General features: G+C 40.8%; 1 protein-coding gene across 1 annotated transcript; it reads left to right on the top strand.

Annotated features, from left to right (window-relative positions):
- The first annotated feature begins 415 nt into the window (after nucleotides 1–415).
- LOC125467723 (probable G-protein coupled receptor 139) lies at nucleotides 416–4,128 on the top strand. The gene is made up of 2 exons (XM_048563882.1): nucleotides 416–514; nucleotides 3,245–4,128. The coding sequence occupies exons 1-2, from the start codon at nucleotides 445–447 to the stop codon at nucleotides 4,126–4,128; spliced, it is 954 nt and encodes a 317-aa protein (XP_048419839.1). The 5' UTR covers nucleotides 416–444.
- Nucleotides 4,129–22,427: the final 18,299 nt, after the last annotated feature.

Raw genomic sequence — 22,427 nt, 5'->3', positions numbered from 1 at the left:
CTGCCTGTTGCCTGCCACTTTAACACACCACCCTGTTCCCTGGCCAAAATCTATGTGCCTGTTTTTTTGCAGTGTTCCAGCAAAGCACAAGGGAAGCTGGAAGAACATCACCTCATTTTCCACTTGGGGACCTTGAACCATCTGGACTCAATGTCAAGCACAATAATTTTAGGGCCTAAACACTCCCATGTTCTAGCTGCCTACTCGACACACATCAGGTCTTGTTATCACACAGCCTGCCGTTATACACGTGTATGTTTTCCATTCGGCAATAGTCATTATAACAAAAGCAGCAGCTGGTCTATATGTTCAAAAGACCGTGACTGATGTCAGCCATTGCCTAATTAGCTCATTTGAGATTTCTCTGAGATATAAATGAAAGCTTAAACTGAAGAATCCATCAACTTGTCAATCTGAATGACTGACATCACCATCACTTAGAGGATGGATCCATCAATACTAATGCAGATTGAAGCTGTGTACTACCCTATTCTTGCAATCGTTGGTGTTCCTGGTAAGATGTTTCTATCAGTTGACAATCAGACTGCCTATTTTTATCCAGTTGATAAATTTCGTTATTTGTATGTTGTGTTTCTAGATAAAACTCAATCTTTAAGTCATTGTATAATTACATGCATCTTTGTAAACATTTTAAAAATATTTATTCTCCATCCCTGGTCACAGAATATAACAGAAATAGAATCCGTACCTTGGCAAAAAAAAATCTCTTCACCCAAACTATCCCACTTAATTGAATACATCACAATCACTTACTACTTCAGTCTCCACTGCTCCAAAGAAAACAAGAATAGTCTATCCAATCTCACTCCATAAATCAAACTCTCCAATCCAGGTATCGTTCAGGTAAATCCCCTTTGCACAGCCTCCTCTGTTGTCACAACCCCTTCTAGCATGTGAATTCCAGAGCAGCACTGAAGCTTCTAACTCTGGCTAAAACCAAGATTTTGCACAGTTTCTACATAACCTCCTGGCTGTTAAACCATGTACCTGGGCTGATCAAAGAAAGTATCTCACATGTCTTCTTAATGCGTTATGCAACTGTTCCATGATTGTGTCAGAGATAATGGGAACTGCAGATGCTGGAGAATTCCAAGATAATAAAATGTGAGGCTGGATTTACACAGCAGGCCAAGCAGCATCTCAGGAGCACAAAAGCTGACGTTTCGGGCCTAGACCTCTCTGATGAAGGGTCTAGGCCCGAAACATCAGCTTTTGTGCTCCTGAGATGCTGCTTGGCCTGCTGTGTTCATCCAGCCTCACATTTTATTATCTTGTTCCATGATTGTGCAGGGCAAGTGGACTTGTGCACTAAGGTGCCTCTAATCCTCCTTGCTTACCAATGTACTACTGTCTATCATCCATTCCCTTGTCTTGTTTGTCCCATGTATGTCCCAATGTATGAATCATCCATGTGGGATTTTATCAAAGGCCTTGCTGAAGTCCAACCAGATTATTTCAAATTCACTTCTTGTCAGAAACACAGACAGCCCTCTTTGGGTTTTTGGCAAATATTTACTCTTGACAGGATTTCCAGAATTGCGACTGCAGTGTCATCTCTGAGAAGTTTAAGTTTCTTCGGTAAGATACTGCTTCTTTGAAATTTTCTACCTCTTCTACTAATGGAATGCTCCTTGCTGAGAATATCTAAGACCAATACACTCAAATATTTGTAGAATGGATGTTGTGATATTTGAGTATCACAGTCATGTCCAGATTATCTGCCAGATCTGTCAGGACCTTAATGACTCACAAAGGAGACACATAATGCCAAATTGTCTACATCTTATATCCGTTATTGTGTTAACTATTCACAAAATCTTTTTAAATTCAGAAGAGGCAGTAGAAGCAAAACATATAAATTGGAGAGGAAATAATTTTTAATGATTTTCATGATTTTCTTTATCAGTATTTTCTTTTCATTAATTTCATCACAAAACTAATTTTTCCTTCATATTGACAGTGAATCATATAAATTATCCAATTACTCAATTACCATCACAACATGCACAGTGGCTCTCACCACAGAAAGGACTCATCTGATATGTTACATTTGTCAGGTTTATCAGATTTTTATATGGTTGGACAATGCGCTAGTTTATGTCTGAATGTAAGAGATCATTGTGCCTGCTCTAAAACAAACATGACAAAAACTCGAACGAGGTTGCTGTTGAACAGTCAAGGAGTGTTCAGGTTATTTTGAAGGAAAAAAGATGGAAGATGTTCATACTACAACGCAATTGTAACAGAATGACAGTTGTGTTTCAGTGCTCTGCATGCATGCTAAGTTTAAGATGGTTATAGTATGAATGTCATTTCTTTAATGACTGAGAAGGGCACCAAAGCACCACTGATCAGCGCAGTAAAAGTTTGAAATGTTCATGAGCTTTGTTTTGCAATGGGGGCGTAATTAGAGCATGGAGGGTTTTTTTATATATACCTGAAACTCAGACACAGTTTTTTTCTTTAGGATCTGCAACAAACTGAGGCATCAAATGGAAACCAAAAATCTCTGTTGTGCATCTGAGCTGGAGTTTGTGTATGACTTAGCAAACTTTAATTTACACGGGAGTTATAACAAATCTGGAAGGTTAGCCTAATTTAGTCTAATGGCCATATCTATAGGAAATGTCTAATAGTTCTGCTATTAACATTTAGCATGCCAAGAAAAGAAAAGAATAGAGCTAAAAGCTTGGGAGCTAAGAATTTATTTGGGCTGGCATGAAGTCAGTGTTGGTTAATAGACAGAAAATAGAGAGTTTGAATAAGTTAGTACTGCCATAAGGATGAAGGAGAAAAGATGGCACAGATTATTTCTTAAATAACGAGCCATATGAAAGATGAATATCCATAAGAAACTTAGTTGTTTTTCTTCTGCAGGAAAATATTCCACCAATTTTTGTGCTCTTAAATTAATTGCTTTCTTTGCAATAACAGAAAGATATTTTCTGTGCCTGTCCACAAAATTTCTCCCAAGTCTAGTCCAAATTTGTCCCTACGTTCAAATATTAATAAAATTTGGAAAAATTGTATTGTTGCTAACTTGCTGTTCTATAACCAGCCATTCAAACCATCAAAAGATATAGCAGAGAATAATAGTGGATCATACTGCATTATTTAAAAATAGAGAGGGAAATATTATAATTGAATACATTTTATTTTCTATTTATTTATTTTTCTGTTATGGATAGTAACACTAATTACTCTTTTCAATTTTTCTTTTCAGCGAACCTATTATCAATTGTTGTTCTTCTTCGTGGGAATTGTGGTCTCTCGAAATGTATTACCTGTTACCTTGTGTCGATGGTGGCAGCAGACCTCCTTGTTCTAAACTTTGAAGTAATTCTGCTTGGGGTTAAAAACACCTATTTTCCAAAATCATTTCTGGATTACACTTCCATTTGTTGTCTTACTTTTGTCTTCAGTTTTATTTCGATTGATTGCTCTGTCTGGTTAACAGTGGCTTTCAGCTTTGATCGCTCTGTATCCATCTGTTTCCAAAAATTGAGAGTAAAATACTGCACAAAGAAAACTGCAACTCTGGCTATAACCGTTGTTTTTGTACTTTGCATTGGACAAAATTTGCCACTTTATTTTGTAAACCAACCTGGAACTGTTATTGACAACATGGCATGGTTCTGTGTTGTAAAGCCTGAGTTCTATGTTTTACCCACTTGGAAGGCATACTTGTGTTTTGATACTATTTTAACTCCATTTTTGGCATTTTTCTTTATTTTGCTATTTAATGGTTTGACCATCAGGCATATTGTAATGAGCAGTAAGGTAAGACGAAGCTTCAAGGAAAATATAAAAGACCCAGAAACAGATAATCGCAGAAAATCCATCATATTACTACTTGCTATTTCTGGAAGTTTTATCTCACTATGGATGTTAATTTCTTTCTGTAGTATATCTGTACAATTTACAGAAAACCAGTTTTACCAAACTGATCACAATGATCTTTTCACAACTTTGGAACTGGCTGGATACATGCTTCAACGTCTGAATTCCGGCACCAACACATTCATTTATGCAATGGTGCAAACTAGGTTCAGAAATGAAATAAAGAATATGATTAAATGTCAAAACTATCAGAAGATACCAAAATAATAAATGCTTCATCCCGCAGATTCAACTTCCAACACAATATTGAGCTAGCTATTCATTATTTGTTGAAGAAAGCTGGGGGTTTTTTTCAGTCTTAAGATCTTTAATTTGAGCATTTCTAATGGAAAATCCTCAACTTGAAACATTAGTTTTATTTTTCATCCTTGGTGTTATAAGCTTTCTTTCTCTTTATTTTGTTTTCATTTCAGATTTAAGTATCTATGGTACTATAATTTTGGCAAGACTAATACTACCCATTCCTTAATAGCAGTAGCAGTGATAGCACTGGAACCTAATCATAACATTTGCTCAAAAATCTTTCAAAATAGTTGCTGCCCTTGCTGACCAATAGCACTTTTGTTGGCATTTAATACAGATGTCGTACTGTCATTTCAATTATGAATGCTATCAATGAATGCTCAAAGTTAGCATGTGAATTTGTGGACTTGGGTAGGAATAAATAAAGAAAGGAACATCTTGAATGAGTGATGAGTCGTCATTCAACAAAATCATTGTTTATTCAGCATGTTTCCTTCTTTAATTTGTCCTGGCCAAAACGACAAATTTGCATGGAAAATGTACAATGAATGAAGAGTTTTCAGACATCTGGGATCCTTAGGGATCAGCTTGACTGCATGCATGAATTCTAATGATTTTCAAACCTTTTGACAGGATCCTCCAACCCATGACCAATAAAAATGTCAAGGGCAGTAGATACATAGGGAAAGCAGCATCTGTAGGTTTCTCCCGAAGTCATAGCCTCCTGACTGGGAAATAGACTACCATTCTTTTACATTTTCTTGGTGAAAACCCATGGAATTCACTCAAGAATGGCATTGTGTGACTACCTACAGCATTTTTGACTGCAGCAATTCAAGAATGCAGTTCACCACCATCCTCTCAAAGGCAAGCCAGGGCTGGCAACAAGTGCTGGCCCAATCAGCCAATGCCCACACACCAAATAGGAGTTAAAAAGGTAACATTCAGCTACTGATGACAGCTAGGAAAGGTAAAGCCGAATTAATAGTTATCACATCAAAAGTAGAAAGCAAACAATATAAGCTATACTTCATTTGTGCAAGGTGAGAACACCATATAACTCATCTTATTTCAGAAAAAGTGCAAATGCGCTAGAGGCATTTTGAAGCAGGTTTACTAGACATATCTGGAATTAGGTGGTTGGCTTTTCCTGAAGGATTAGATGTGCTAGTTTTGTAATTTCTGCAGTTTAGAAGATTAAAGTCTTTATCAGTTGAAACATGTAAGAACTTGAAGGGCCTTTCCTCTTATGGAAACATCTAGCACTTGGGGATCACCATCTAAAAATCATGTATCGCCTACTTAAAACCGAGAATAAGATGACATTCTTTTCTTCTTTCAGAAGATTTTAAATCTTTGTAAATCTGCCCCTGCAACAGTACTTGAAACAGTGCCGTTGAATGTTTTGTGCGGCAGTTTGGATATATTCTTGTTAGATACTTTTGATCAAGGCTCGGTAGAAAAGTAGATTAATGTTACAATTTGCTCAAATGACAGAACAGGATCGAGAGTCCAGAATGTCTTAATCTTGTTCTGAATCCAATGCATGTTTCCATTCACTTCTCACAAGTCAACACAACCATTCAATTCTGTTACCAGATATCAAGCTAGTGAACATTTACTACATTCCTCAGTGGGGAATATGTTATCCCCTTAGGCAGACAGATGGCACACAATGCTAAGCTGTGGCCTCAAAAATTCTTCTCTAATGTGTGAGCTCCCTTTACTTACAAATTCCAGGTTGTAATACATGTTAAAATGCCATTTGACTTTCTTCATACATATTGATGTTCTGCTTTATTCACAAAGAGCCAGGACACCTCCAAATGCAACTTCCCAGGTCCCAAATCTTCAAAGTGTTTCCAGTTGCTTTTTATTTATTGCTGTTAACCTGGATAACCTTATGAACCATATTCTAGTTCTTATTTTCCTGCCTAATCACACTAGCTACCTAAATCTGCTAAATTTATTTATGTCCTCATGCTGGATTATTTCCTCACTTCAAATTGTGTAGTGTGTAAACATAAAAATGGCATCTCCAAACCAGATCATTAAGCATTAATTTGACATGATGATAATCAATTGATAGAGAATTCAAACAAAAATGTGAGAACAGGCATTTTGCAAAAAGGATGGACTTTGCATTAGAAGAGGCTATTTTGTGGTGGTACCTCTGGTTGTGTTCGACCGCTAAGCACCGGGGAATGTTTGAGAAATTTATTCAGAAGACTAAATTCAGCACGAACACCAATTTCAGCAAGTCAATAACATCGGGGACTTGGCAAAGTTTGTTGGAGTTCACCGTTGGACTTGGGGTCATAACTATGCCATTAAATTTAAGTTTAGGCACTAAGTGCTTGCTTTGCTAAGGAATCCTGACAGGCGAAAGGATGTGAGACTCACTTGTTTGAGAATGTCCATGTACCTTAAGCTAATAACTTTGTGAAAAATAGCTAAAGGGTTGTGTTCCAATATTAATAATATTTGAAGTTAGAGAGGTCTGTTCAGCAGCCTAATAATAGCAGAGAAGAATCTGTTCCTAAAGTGCGTGCATTCAACCTTCTGTATCTTCTGTCTGATGGAAAAGGTTGAAAAAGAGCCTTACTGTGTTGGAAGGGATCTTTTATGTTGTTGTCAGCCTATCTGCAGCCGCAAGACATGCAAGTGGAATCCATCGATGGGGGGGTTGGCTTTGATGATGCCTGGGCTTTCAAAGAATCCCTACATTGTGGAAACAGGCCCTTCAGCCTAACAAGTCCACACCAACTCTCAAAATATCCCAACCAGACCCATCCCCCTAATCTACACATTTCCAAACGCTATGGGCAATCCACATAGCCTGCACATCTTTGGACTGTGGGAGGAAACCAGAACACCTGGAGGAAGCCCACATAGACAGGGGGAGAATGTGCAAACTCCACACAAACAGTCGCCCAAGGGTGGAATCACACCCAGGTTCCTGGTGTTGTGAGGCAGCAGTGTTAACCATTGAGCCACCATGCCACCCCCGGATGGAATGCTTTTTATCATGCATCTATAAAATTTGATGAGCATCCTTTGGTTTTGCTGAACTTCCTAAGCCGCCTGATAATTATATATTGCATTGTAAGAAAACTTGGAATCTGAAACTGAGGCCGTCAGTGAGGTCATCAATGTACATTACATAGAGATGATAACATTCATTGTTATCCTCAATTTATCAGCAAAATTTAAGGTTGAGTTTGGAAAGAGTATTTGAAGAGAAATATCTTGAAGGTCTGAGTTTATTGAACAGCAATAATCTCTGGGTTCCTGTATGCTACAGAATTTGACCAACCTAACAGAGGTACTTCGACACACTGGAGATGTAACACAAGCTGTACCTTCACATCATTCTCCAAAATCAAATGGCAAGGGATGTAATCCAACAGCAACTTCCTATTTCCAAGCTAGCTTTATAGCATTAATATTGCAACCACTTGAAAGCAGGCCCTTCAGTGCACTTTGATGCAAAGGATCCAAAGTCATATTAAGTTGGAGGAACATTTGACCAAATAACTCACCCCTCCTCCCCCCCCCCCCCCCACCTCCCCCCTCCCCACCCCACCCCGATATGCCGAAATCTTGGAAAGTTAATTACTGATCCAACAGTCATTAAGTATACTTGGAAAATTATCGATTTGGTCATAGCCTTAGATTCATTTTTCTGACCCCCTTCAATAACTCTGGATAACCTTGGAGACTAAAGATTTTTCAACCAAGCTCTTGCAATATTGAAAAGCTTGGTCTATACTGATGTCTGTGGAATAAATATCCAATGATTACTGGCATTCTTAAGTAAGGATACCAAAACTCTATATGTTACTCCACATGATTTCACTGCAATGCTCCAGAAGGGTAACTGGACTAGAAATCTGTACTTTTATGTTGTATACAATTTGCAATAAATAGCACGATTCCATTTGCATGCTGAATTTCTTGCTGCATGTGAATACTTTTTCTTTCTGAATGACATGCAAGGCAGCTAGATATGCACACATTGTGATTTTCCGTGTGTTTGTCTATTTAAGTATCTTTCTTTTTCAATCTTCCTGTCATTGTGCACAATTTGATTTTTTCTTATTATTGGAAATTTGTCTCCCTGAAGAAATTAATTTTCCAAATACGTGTGCAGCATAAAATATCACTAAATGACCGTTGAAGCAGTAGCTAACTTTCTAAGATTCTGACGCAGGAAAACATAAGGGATATGGAAAACGCTGAGGTCATTATATGCATCAAATCTGTGTCAAACAGGTATTTGTAGTCAAATGTACTCTATTAAGTTCTATCTGTTTATTAAAATAAAACAAAAGTGTTCACTCTAAGAAAGATTGGTAAAATGATCCCTCAGATGGCAGGTAAGGGAACAATGAATTTCCACTCTCATAAGTAGCTAGCCCATGACTTTTTGGCCAAATGATCAAGCAATTGATTGGCATTACATAAGTTAATTATGCGAGAGATATTTTGGACGTTAGTTTAACTCCTAGTGTTTCCAATGTATAGTTCCCATTGGGTGCTTCGTAGGCTGGAGCCCAGATAGATCTGTTCTCATAAGACAGAGTATGCAAGAGTAAGACTTAGACTGGTGTATTCTCCATGTAGAAGATAATTGAGAAGAAGAGGGGGAAGAGCCAGCTAATTGGACAATATCGCAATTTTTGACTCTAATGAGATGAAAACATTCTGTGCCAGTTTGTCGTCTGACATCAATGAACCATCCGCAGTTGTCACAGTTATGTAGTTTCATTATCTAACTAACTAATGTATAAATATCTGAGCTGATTTTTTTCTTTTAATAAACTAAATTAATTATCAGATTGCTACAAATTTCCAATGACATATATTAGGTACTTATGATTGTGTACTCCCAAAATTAATAAGATGCAGCACTCCATCTGCATTTATTTTATTCAATCATTGCTGGCATCAATATTACTTTGTAAACACTAACCTGAAATAAAAAAAATGCAAGATGTTGGAAATCTGAAACAGATAAACAAAAACATAATCAGAACTTGCTGGAAAATCTCACAGATCTGGCTTCATCTGTGGAGAGAAAACAGAGATTATATTTCCAGTATAGAAGTTTTGTAGAAGAGTAACTGGAATAGAAACGTTACATTTGCTTTCTCTGCACAGATGTTATGAGATCTGCTGAGTTTCTTCAGCAGTTTCTATCTTTGCTACTTTTGCAGACACTTTTGTATGCTCTCCAAAAGTTGGGTCCAACTTATAATTGAAAGAAAAGGATTTTCTACTGTAATTTATATAGATTGTACACAGTTGGAAGGAGAATATTAATCCTTGTTATTATTTTCATTTGAACCTGAAGCCAAACAATTCATACACATGTATTGGTGCCTGTTTTATCAATCCTTTGATTAGTAAGTTCTTTGAGAATATGAATATATTCATCCTGAAGTGGTGTAAACTTTCATGAGCATTGTTATCGATGCTGACTTGGAAATATACTTGCACCATTTCTACTTGTGACAATACTGGGACTTTCAGAGGTGTATTTTTTCATGAAGAAAAGTTCAGGCAGACATGACAGCTGTCTGATAAAATCCAATAAAGTAAACAGCTTGTGAGGCTTTGGGCTGTTTTTAAAGTTTGAACAATAGAAGCAACCAGAATGGATGGGGTCAGGCTCGCAGAGAAACAGGATTTTTATTTAGGTTGCAGCAGTAGTTGGGGTTGAAAGCTGTCACACCTTTCTCTGTTTGTTACAGTTAAAAGCTGGGGGTCTTTTCCTGCTGAGAGAATTGCATGTGATACAGTTTATTTTACTGAATTCACCTTTACCAAAGGTGTGTTTGTGACATACTACTATATTGTAACAGTTAAGTCGCAGTGGCTTATATATATAATTTTGTTAAACATGCCAATAGAGCTACAGTTAAGTCTTTTATTTTCTATTATTTGTATTTTAACTGTAGTGCAAAAATGAAGGGTATTTTGTTAAAGTTGAGTAGTTTGACCAACGGAATTGCTTCTGCAACAGCACGCCTTACACTTAGCTTTACAATATTATATAGGTAGCCCGTAGGGTCTTTCTTTGATATGTTTTGAGAGGGCTTGGTCTGGTCTATAACATAATTTATCATGAGGTCCTCAATTCATTATTCATCCTGTCTCATTACTTGTTGCCACATGTAAAATAGATAATTTTACCTATTGATACAAGGGCATAATATTTCGAAAGAAATGTCCTGAATGCTTTCAATAGACTTATCCTCTGCTCCTCTTGAGACTAATTGATTATTCAAAACTGTACGAGAGTGACTGTTTTTCTTTTATTCCTTTGTGAGATGTGTGTGTCACTGGCTGGGCCAGCATGTATTGCCTACCTCTAGCTTTCCTTGAGAAGGCAGTAATGAGCCCAATTCTTGAAAAACTGCAGTCCATGCGCTCTAGGTAGACCCACAATGCTGTTTGCGAGGAATGTCAGGATTTTGACACAATGACAGGGAAAGAACACAAATATATTTATAGGCAGCAAGAAGAAACTTGCAGTTGGTACTGTTCTTGTGTATCCGCTGCCCGTATCCCTCCACATGGAAATGCTTGTGAGTTTGGAAGGGGCTGTGCAAGGATCTTCTGAAAATTTTGCATTGTATCTTGTAGGTGGTGCATATTTTCTGCTCCTGAATATTGTTGGTAATGCAAGTGGATGCTCATGGAGGTCATAAAATCAAACCCACAGCTTTTTCCAGGATTTTGTTACGCTTCTTGGGTGTTGCTTGAGCTGCCCACATCCAGTAAAGTGGAGTTTATCACATTTCACTCCTCATTTGTGCCTTCTGGGTGGTGAAACAGGCTTTGGGAAGTCAGGAGGCGAGATCATCATTGCAGTTTTCTGAAGCTCTGATCTGTGTTTTAGCAGCGAGGCATGTTGCATTTCTGGTCAATGCTTGCCCCTAGGATATTAACAATGAGGTATTCAGTGATCACAACATCATCTCAAGGGGGCAGTGGGTAGATTGTAGGACATGGTCATTGATGTCAGTTGGCTCACCGAGCTGCTTTCTTGTTTCGCAGACGATTCATTACTATGCTGGGTAATATCCTTAGTGCAGCCTCTGATGAAGCATTGATGTGTTTTCCCACCTGGTTTTTAAACTCTGGTTTTTACTTCTCAATTTTTAATTTTTATTTTTTAACTTATTTTTGTGTAGACACATACCTGGGGAATTTTTCACATTGTTGGGTTGATTACAGTGTTATCAATGTACTGGAACAGCTTGGCTAGAGGAGCAATGACTAGTGCAGCAATTTTATCTTAAAGTCATATTGTTCATGATTTACACTCAGTCCTTAGTTTTGGCTATTGCCAGTGGCCAAATCTGCCATTCCACAGTAATTTACTTTTTTGTTGCTATCTCTTATCTCCGTCCATAGTGATCACACATTTCCTTCTTGGAACTGGGATTTTTTCTTGCATTCAACCATTCTGTTCATTCTTGCCATGCTTTCAAAATGTGAAGAAATCATGAATACCCCTCTACCAGCCGTGGTAACTTTGATAGCATACATCTGTCTTGGCTGTTACTATATTGTGCTCCCACTGTTCCATAAAGCCATAACATTAGCTTCAAATGGATCTTTGTTGCATGCTTGAAACAATTTTTGGACATGTGTTATCTGTTCATTGGATACTTCGATCTGTTCATGAATAATAACACTTGCCCCAAGAACTCTCTTTGCTGATGTGTGACAAATGGACTCAAAATTTGGTTCAATTGTTTTATTAACAAAATGTTACTAGTAAAAGTACAATGCAAACATTTCCTAAATTTCTACAATATTTAACCTCTATGTATCTTTATCCTTCTGAAAGTGGCACAGTGACTCAGTAGTTAGCACTGCTGCCTCACAGTGCCACGGACCCAAGTTTGATTCCACCCTCAGGTGACTGTTTGTGTGGAGTTTTCACATTCTCCCCATGTCTGTACAGATTTTCTCTGGGTGCTCTGGCTTTCTTCCAGAGTCCAAAGATGGGCAGGCTATGTGGATTGACCATGATAAATTGCTCGTAGTATTCAGGGATGTGCAGATTAGATGGATTATAAGGGGATGGATCTGGGTGGAATGCACTGCGGGTTGGTGTGGACTTGTTGGGCCAAAGGGCTGTTTCCACACTGTAGGGATTCTGTAAATAATAGTGACAATGATCCACGTATTTGATCTGGGTGACAGGAATCCCGTTCCTCTCATTCGTAAGGCTGAATCTTTTCCACAAATGTTGCTGTCATAGGTCTGGGCAGATCATCTGCGGAGTCCTCTTGAATTGCCACATTGTCGACTTAGACGTGTCTATGTGTGTTCTCTGTCAGTCTTCTCTGAGAGAATGGCTTCCAGGTTTATGCATTTATATCCTGCAGTCAAAAGTTTTCCAATACACAGTCCTTAGTTTGGTTGTAACTCGTTAATGCTGAAACTTTGTGAACTCATTGCCCTTTATTTTCACTATTGTCTGTAGCCAACAGCTGCTGTTTAAATTAACTCATCAAACTTTCTGTCAAGCTCGACTTTTTTGGGGTCATTTTATAATGTCTAGTTTTTGCCCTGTGATCGTTTGACAACTGTCCCTCCTGGTGATCTCATTGAAGCATCCAGTGAGAATTGGATTATTTGTCTCAGACCATGCTCTTGGCAGCCATGAATCAAGTCTCAGATGTAAAGACCAAATGCCTGAGAATCTGGGTTCCCAACTGTATATAATCAACAATAACCAATACACTAAGCATCTTCCTTTATCACATCAGTAAGCTGAACATGGTGAAACATAAATAACCATGCATACATTGATAATTAGCCACTCTTTACATGAACTGTCTCTATCTCAAGTCAAACGCTGGTTTGAAGTTCCCCATTGGCTATTTGCTCTACTGTGACATCTAGGGATGGCAGTTTGCTGTTGTTTTCCTCTTTTGTGAATGTTATGCCAGTAAGGGTATTATTGATGGTCTTGAAGGTTTCCTCTAATTTGTTTTGTTTAGTGATGACAAAGGTGTCATCCACATAGCGGACCCAAAGCCAATGGGCAACTTCAAACCAGCGTCTACAGGAAAACAACACATATGGACCAAATACTGAACTACAGGAGCAACCATCCCAACACCCGCAAACGAAGCTGCATTAGAACATTATTCCAATGAGCCACCACACACTGCAGCACAGAGGAACTATGCAGAGCAGAGGAAAATCACCTATACAGCGCATTCAAAAAGAATGGGTACCCTATGAACACAGTTCGCCGATTCCTCAGCAATAAACCCAAACAAACAGACAAAACGGGCTCAGAAACCATAACCACTCTCCCCTACATCAAAGACATTTCTGAAATGACTGCCAGACTACTTGGACCTCTTGGCGTCAGGGTAGGCCACAAACCCACCAACACACTAAAACAGCAGCTAATGAACTTAAAAGAACCTATACAGACAACAAAGCAAACGTCATCTACAAAATACCTTGCAAGAACTGTGACAAGCACTACATTAGACAAACTGGCAGGAAGCTAGCCACCAGGATACATGAACATCAACTAGCCACAAAAACGACATGACCCACTATCACTCGTATCATTACATACAGATGAGGAAGGACACCACTTTGATTGGGACAACACATCCATCCTAGGACAAGCCAAACAGAGACACGCACGAGAATTCCTAGAAGCATGGCATCCCAACTGGAACTCCATCAACAAACACATTGATTTGGAGCCAATCTACCATCCCCTGAGAAAAAGAACAGGAAATGACATCACCAACACAGGAAATGACATCACCAACCCAAGGAAACCTAACCAGATAAATAGAAAGCAGGACATAACACCAGCGCTTCGTCGGAGGCTCACTAATGATGATACCTAGAATGGTGACGTAACGTCTGAAAACTAACCTTCCAGCTCAGCGAGCAAACTCACATCCAGAACTCTCCCTCATTGTTTTCAAATGACATCACCATATCTGTTGTTAATTCTCTGGTAATGTTGCACCCGCACTGTTTGTACATAGAGAATTTATGGTGTTGTTACATGTCTAGGTAGAAAGAGTCTGTGAATTAATGTTAACAGAATGAATGAGGTCAATACCATAGTTCTCTTGGATGTATTATTCAACAAGTTTTTTTTTCATGTTAAACTTTTCCAATGCTTGTAAATGTTATATATTGCTTTAACAATGGGTTGAAGACCAAGTGTACTTCATTGCATATGATCCAAATTAGATTGGAAAAATACTTGGCCAATTGACCCAGCCACCATTTGATATGATTATTTTGGATTTGGCCATGGCCTTAGATCCGTTTTCCTGATTCTCTTCCATAACTCTGGATGCCCGTGTCTAATAAACTTGTTCAACTCAGCTTTATCTACATTGCGCATTCATTTCCAGTGTCAATATTACTTTGCAGACACTAAACTAAAACAAAGAATTGCGGATGCTGGAAATCTGAAACAAAAATAATAGATATTTTTAGAGAAACTGACAGGTTTGGCTGCATCTATGGAGAGAAAATAGAGTTAACCTTTCGATTACAGAAATTTCTTAAGATGGGTAAGTAAACTAGAAATGTTAAGTTTGCTCTATTTGCACAGATGTTTTGAGACTTGCTGAGATTTTCCAGCAGTTTCCATTTTTGTTCCCTGAGCACACTTCAGTCTGTTTATCAAAAGTTGTGTCCTACTTAACTTTGAAGCAAAAACATATTCTGCTGCAATTTATGCACATTGTGCATAGTTGGGAGGAGACTATTACAGCCTACTGTATTTCCTCTGTTCCAGTTTTTGTTTCAGCCTGAAGCCAAACAGTTAATGAACAAGCATTGATGCCTGTTTTGTTAATCCCTTGATTAATCAATCCTTTGAGAATGTGAATATGCCAATCCTGAAGTGATATCTTGTGAAGTAAACATTCAAACAAACTGCTATTGATACTGATCTGGAAATGCGCTTGCACAATTTCTACTTGCGGTGATACTATGACCTTAAAAGGAGTATTTCTCCGTTTTTTAAATGAAGAAAAGTTTGGTCCAGAGATTATTAGTTGTCTGTTCAAAGGCAATAAAATAAACAGCTTATGAGGCCTTAGACTGTTTTCAAAGTTAGAATAATAGAAGCAACACAAATTGTCCGGCCAAGATCCCAGAGAACCAAGAATGTTAATTTAGCTTTCAGCAGTAGCTATTGGAGTTGTGATAGCTGTTACATCTCTTGCTCCCTCCTTCTTTCTCTCATTGTCACTCTCTGTCTGTTCCACCTAAAATCTGAGTTTCCTTCCCACTGCTGGAATTGCACGTGAGGCATTATTTTAGTGAACTTGTATTTGCCAATGGTTTGGTTATGGCATGTTACTATATAGGAAAAGTTAATCGGTAATAGCGCGAGTGCGCGTGCATGCGTGTGTGTGTATACACATACTTTTGTTAACTTTTACAATACAGTTAGAATTAAGCCAATTGTTTTCATTTATTTGTATTTTGTCTTTTTTTATTGTAGTGTATAAATAAATAAAGTGTGTGTTGCTTAAAGTAAAGTAGTTTGAACAATAGAATTGCATCTGGAATGCAGTGTTAAAATATCAAAAAAGTTAATGTCTATGCTGTTGTCCTGATATGTTTTGAAGGGGCTTGATCTGGTCTATAACACCCTTTCAAACTCCTTACTTTTTTGCTTATGGGTTAAATATTCAAAGATTTCCAACTACCTGGGGCTTATCCAGGCTATGAGAAATTTTCAGGAGCACAAAAGCTGACGTTTCGGGCCTAGACCCTTAATCAGAGAGGGGGATGGGGTGAGGGTTCTGGAATAAATAGGGGGAGAGGGGGAGGCGGACAGAAGATGGAGAGAAAAGAAGATAGTTGGAGAGAGTATAGGTGGGGAAGTAGGGAGGGGATAGGTCAGTCCAGGGAAGATGGACAGGTCAAGGAGGAGGGATGAGGTTAGTAGGTAGGAGATGGGGGTGCGGCTTGGGGTGGGAGGAAGGGATGGGTGAGAGGAAGAACAGGTTAGGGAGGCAGAGACAGGTTGGACTGGTTTTGGGCTGCAGTGGGTGGAGGGGAAGAGCTGGGCTGCTTGTGTGGTGCAGTGGGGGGAGGGGACGAACTGGGCTGGTTTTGGGATGCGGTGGGGGAAGGGGAGATTTTGAAGCTGGTGAAGTCCACATTAATACCATTAGGCTGCAGGGTTCCCAAGCGGAATATGAGTTGCTGTTCCTGCAACCTTCGGGTGGCATCATTGTGGCACTGCAGGAGGCCCATGATGGACATGTCATCTAAAGAATGGGAGGGGGAGTGGAAATGGTTTGCGACTGGGAGGTGCAGTTGTTTGTGGCGAACCGAGCAGAGGTTTTCTGCAAAGCTCCACACTGCCCTCCAACCCCACCACACCCGGCACCTTCCCCTGCAACCACAGGAAATGCTACACTTGCCCCCACACTTCCTCCCTCACCCCTATCCCAGGCCCCAAGATGACATTCCACATTAAGCAGAGGTTCACCTGCACATCTGCCAATGTGGTACACTGCATCCAATGTACCCGGTGTCGCTTCCTCTACATTGGGGAAACCAAGCGGAGGCTTGGGGACCGCTTTGCAGAACACCTCTGCTCAGTTCGCCACAAACAACTGCACCTCCCAGTCGCAAACCATTTCCACTCCCCCTCCCATTCTTTAGATGACATGTCCATCATGGACCTCCTGCAGTGCCACAATGATGCCACCCGAAGGTTGCAGGAACAGCAACTCATATTCCGCTTGGGAACCCTGCAGCCATATGGTATCAATGTGGACTTCACCAACTTCAAAATCTCCCCTTCCCCCACCGCATCCCAAAACCAGCCCAGTTCGTCCCCTCCCCCCACTGCACCACACAACCAGCCCAGTTCTTCCCCTCCACCCCCTGCATCCCAAAACCAGTCCAACCTGTCTCTGCCTCCCTAACCGGTTCTTCCTCTCACCCATCCCTTCCTCCCACCCCAAGCCGCACCCCCATCTCCTACCTACTAACCTCATCCCACCTCCTTGACCTGTCCGTCTTCCCTGGACTGACCTATCCCTTCCCTACCTCCCCACCTATACTCTCTCCACCTATCTTCTTTACTCTTCATCTTCGGTCCGCCTCCCCCTCTCTCCCTACTTATTCCAGTTCCCTCTCCCCATCCCTCTCTCTGATGAAGGGTCTAGGTCTGAAACGTCAGCTTTTGTGCTCCTGAGATGCTGCTTGGCCTGCTGTGTTCATCCAGCCTCACATTTTATTATCTTGGATTCTCCAGCATCTGCAGTTCCCATTATCTATGAGAAATTTTAACAGATTGCAACCCACACATCCATCACCTCTGTTGGTACTTCAATTGACAAACATGAATGCATCACATCAGCTTAGTTGAACCTGTCAGTGTTTTACCTCGTTATTTTAATTCTCTAGCGACTGTTACTGACTTAATTTTGGCCAACACTTTTGATTTTTCATTTTCCATTAATCTTGAGATCACTACTGTACATTACACTGTGAGGGCAGGTCTACATCACTACAGTTCACCGGACTGTTTCTTTTCAGCTTGACACTTCAGTACAATCAATGCCTTTGTTTCAGTGTTATGAATTGTTTCCTTAAATGTGTACATTTGTTTCTTGATTTCAAGACTTTATAACCTGACTTAGCATTTGTGTTACCTTCTGTTCCTTTGTTTAAATTTAATACGCAAGTTCCAAAATTACTTTCCTTGCCAAGCTGCAAGATTTTTCCATCATGTTGCAAGCACACCAGCCAGGAATAACATTTACCCTGGGGTAAGCAATTTATCCTACCTCATTGTCATTGACAAAATAGATTGCCTCATCTGTTGATAGAAGGATGTAATGTTCGGGAAAGAAATGGTGTGAATGATCTCAATGGACTGGTGGGCGGGTTTCTGAGGGGGATTTGGGGGTAACCGAGGGGAACAGGGGTAGCAGAGGGGGAATGGGACAATTGCGGAGTAGTGGGGGTAACTGAGGGGGAAATGGGGTAACTGAGGGGTTGTGGGTGTAACTGAGGAGGAATGGGGTAACTGAGGGGTTGTGGGTGTAACTGAGGGAGAATGGGGGTAACTGAGGGGTTATGGGGGTAACTGAGGGGGAGTGGGGTAACTGAGGGGGAAATGGGGTAACTGAGGGGTTGTGGGGGTAGTAGGGGGAATGAGGTAACGGGTTGTGGGGTAACTGAGGGGAAATGGGGGTAACTGAGGGGGAAATGGGGGTAACTGAGGGGGAAATGGGGTAACTGAGGGGTTGTAGGGGGTAACTGAGGGGGAATGAGGTAACTGAGGGAGAGTGGGGGTAACTGAGGGGAAATGGGGTAACTGAGGGGTTGTAGGGGGTAACTGAGGGGGAATGAGGTAACTGAGGGAGAGTGGGGGTAACTGAGGGGGAAATGGGGTAACTGAGGGGTTGTAGGGGGTAACTGAGGGGGAATGAGGTAACTGAGGGGAAAATGGGGTAACTGAGGGGGAAATGGGGTAACTGAGGGGTTGTGGGGGTAGTAGGGGGAATGAGGTAACAGGGGTTGTGGGGTAACTGAGGGGGAATGGGGTAACTGAGGGGTTGTGGGGGTAGTATGGGGAATGAGGTAACAGGGGTTGTGGGGTAACTGAGGGGTAATGGGGTAACTGAGGTGTTGTAGGGTGTAACTGAGGGGCTATGGGGGTAACAAGGGGTATGGGGATAACAGAGGGTGTGGGGGTAAGCGGGGAATAGGGTAACGGAAGGGGAATGGGGCAATTGCAGGAAGGTGGGGGTAACTGATGAGGAATGGAGATATTGAGGAGAAATGAGGGTAAGCAGAGGGCAATGGGTGTATCCGAGGGGGAATTAGTGTACCGGGGTCGGGGGGGGAGAGGGGATAACTGAGGGAAAATGAGGATATCTGAGGGGGAATGGGGTAACTGAGGGGGAATGGGGTAACCGGAGGTGGAATTGGGGCAACAGATGATGCCCCGTCCTCCCATCTGCTTTGCTGATTCCCCACTTGATGTTGAAGGCCAATGGATTTCAGGCAATTTCTCGATCTCACGTCCATGAAGACAACAGCAGAAGGTAGGACCCATCGGAGAATCGAACCCACGATGTAAGGTGCGGAGGTCACTGCGCGTCTCATTATATCTGACCTCAGATACGAGAGGCATAGATAGAGTTGATAGCCAGAGACTATTTCCCAGGGCAGAAATGGCTAGCACGAGGGGTCATAGTTTTAAGCTGGTTGGAGGAAAGTACTGAGGGGATGTCAGAGGCGGGTTCTTTACACAGAGAGTTGTGAGAGCATGGAATGCGTTGCCAGCAGCAGTTGTGGAAGCAAGGTCATTGGGGGCATTTAAGAGACTGCTGGACATGTATATGGTCACAGAAATTTGAGGGTGCATACATGAGGATCAATGGTCGGCACAACATCGTGGGCTGAAGGGCCTGTTCTGTGCTGTACTGTTCTGTGTTCTGTGTTCTGTGAACTCACCCTCTGCTCCATTTGTGAATAATTTATTCCTCCATCTGTATGAAAATGAGTACTTTTCTTTTATTCCTTCGTGAGACATTGGCATCACTGGCAGGGCCAGCATTTATTGCTTGTCCCTAGTTTTCATGAGAAGGCTATAATGAGCTGACTTCTTGAAACACTGCAGTCCATGTGCACTATGTAGACTCACAATGCTGTTAGTGAGGGAATTCCAGGATCCCAGTTACAGTGAAAGAGCAGTAATGCATTTCCAAGTCATGGACAAGAAGAGCTTTCAGGTGGTGTTGTTCCCATGTATCTGCTGCCCTTGTCCTTCAAATGGAAATGCTTGTGATTTGGTAGGGACTGTATAAGGATCTTCTGAAAATGTCTGCGTGCATCTCGTAGGTGGTGCATATCTTCTGCTCCTGAATATCGGTGGTGACGCAAGTGGATATTCATGGAGCTGGTAAAATCAAACCCATAGCTTTTTTTCCAGGATGTTGTCACGCTTCTTGAGTGTTGCTGGAGCTTCACACATCCAGTTAACTGGAGGGTGTTACATTTCACTCCTCATTTGTGCCTTCCGGATGGTGAAACAGGCTTTGGGAAGTCAGGAAGTGGGTTATTCGCTGAAGGTTTCTGAACTTCCAATCTGTGTTTATATGGTGAATCGTATTGAATTTCTGGACAATGATTGTTCCTGAGATGCTGATAGTGATGTATTCAGTGATGGCAACACCATTGAATCTCAAGGGACAGTCTGCCTTGTAGGATATGTTCATTTCCTGGCATTTGTGTGGAACGAATGCCACTGATTAGCCAAAAGCTAGATATTGCTTCAACACTTGAGGAGTCCAAATACTGCTGAACACTGTGCAAACATTAGTGAACATGCTCACTTTAAACCTTCTGATGGAGGAAAATTTATTGATGAAGTAGTTGACAATGGTTGAGCCCAGTACACTATCCTGATGAACTCTTTCACAGATGCCATGGAGATAGATGTCTGACCTGCAACAACCTACAACTATCCTCCCATGTGCTGGTTCGATTCCAATCACTGAAGATTTTGCCTAATGATTCCAGTTACTTTTTTTAAAACTATGGGTACATGATGGAGCACTCAGTCACCTCACCCCGGCAATTCAGCTCTTCCAACCATGTTTGGACAGCAATATTTAACCACTGCAAAAGAGATCCAGAAGCTCAGTGGCTCTTGTGGAACCCAAATTGGGCATCAGTGGTAAGTAGGTGCTGCTTGATAGCACTGTTGATGAAACCTTCCATCAATTTATTGATTTCATATTAAGCATAGACTGAATAGGTGGATATTGGCCAGGTTGTATCTACGCTGCCTTTTGTGCAGAGGATACTTAAGAATACTGTGGAATTTGCCATACTGTTGGGTTGATTCTAGCATTGTAGTTGTACTGGAACAGCTTGGCTAGCGGAGCGATAACTACTGCAATAATTTTATTTTAAAATCATATTGTTTATGACTTATACTCGGTCCTTAGGGTTTGGTATTGCCTGTGGCCCTATGAGACATTACTACAGTCATTCTTTCTTGCTATTTCTTACCTCTGCCCATTGCCAATCCACATTCCCATTCTTGGAACTTGGATCTTTTCTTGTGATCAACTACTCCTTTAATTTTCCAGTGTTTCCCAATTGCAAATAAACCCTGAATATCCCATTGCTAGCTGCAGTAACTTTAATTCCATACAGCTATCTTCACTTTTATGATCAGTTTTGATCCCACTGCTCCATATAAACAGAACAATAGCGTCAAATTTGTTTCAAACACACAACAAAAACATATGATTTCATGTGTTGCCTGTGCATTGCAGCCTTTGACCTGTTCATGAATAAGAAACATTTTACCCAAGCACTGTTTGTTGTGATATGGCAAAGGGATGTGGAATTTGGTTCAGTTGTTTCATTAGCAAAAATTTTCCTATTAAAAGCACACAGTGAACATTCCCAAAATTCTCACAACATTCAGCTTCTATGCACCTCTATCCTTCTGAGAGAATATTATTGGCAACGATACACTTGTTTGAGCTGAGCAATTGGAATTTCCTTCCTCTTGTCTGTAAGGCTGGATCACTTCTGCAAAGAGATAGTAAGAACTGCCAATGCAGGAGCCAGATGTAACACAGCTTGGAGCTGGAGGAACATAACAGGCCTAGCAGCATCAGAGGAGCAGGAAAGTTGACCGTCCTTCAGAAATAGGGGAGGGGGTAGGGAGCCAACATTTAAGTAGCTGTTTCATACTTAGTAAAGATACATTTCAGTATGAAAGAAGGCGCCATGCTGGCTCAGTGGTTAGCACTGCTATCTCAACATCAGCACCCTGGGTTTGATTCCACCCTTGGGCAACTGTCTGTGTGGAGTTTGCACATTTTCCATGCGTCTGCGTGCATTTCCTCCCACAGTCCAAAGATGTGCAGATTAGGTAATGTGTCCATGCTAAATTGCCCATAATGTTCAGGGTTGTGTAGACTAGGACGGTTACACGGCAGTAGGTCTAGGTGGGATGGTCTGGGGTTCAGTGTGGACTTGTTGGGCTGAAGGGCCTGTTTTGAGAAGATTTGTAGCTCAGCTTGACGTTCTGGATGTGAGTTTGCTCGCTGAGCTGGAAGGTTAGTTTTCAGATGTTTCATCACCATTCTAGGTAACATCATCAGTGAGCCTCCGATGAAGTGCTGGTGTTATGTCCCGCTTTCTATTTATCTGGTTAGGTTTCCTTGGGTTGCTGATGT

Source organism: Stegostoma tigrinum, chromosome 34, assembly GCF_030684315.1.
Source record: "Stegostoma tigrinum isolate sSteTig4 chromosome 34, sSteTig4.hap1, whole genome shotgun sequence".
Classification (NCBI taxonomy): domain Eukaryota; kingdom Metazoa; phylum Chordata; class Chondrichthyes; order Orectolobiformes; family Stegostomatidae; genus Stegostoma; species Stegostoma tigrinum.
The sequence above is the reverse complement of the archived record's forward strand: the minus strand, read 5'-3'. Positions and strand labels throughout refer to the sequence as shown.

Excerpts from the sequence above, each read along its gene's own strand:
- LOC125467723 (XM_048563882.1), top strand. The coding sequence starts at position 445 with ATGGATCCATCAATACTAATGCAGATTGAAGCTGTGTACTACCCTATT. Across the intron at positions 515-3,244 it reads TGCAATCGTTGGTGTTCCTG|CGAACCTATTATCAATTGTT; the intron begins GTAAGATGTTTC and ends TTTTCTTTTCAG.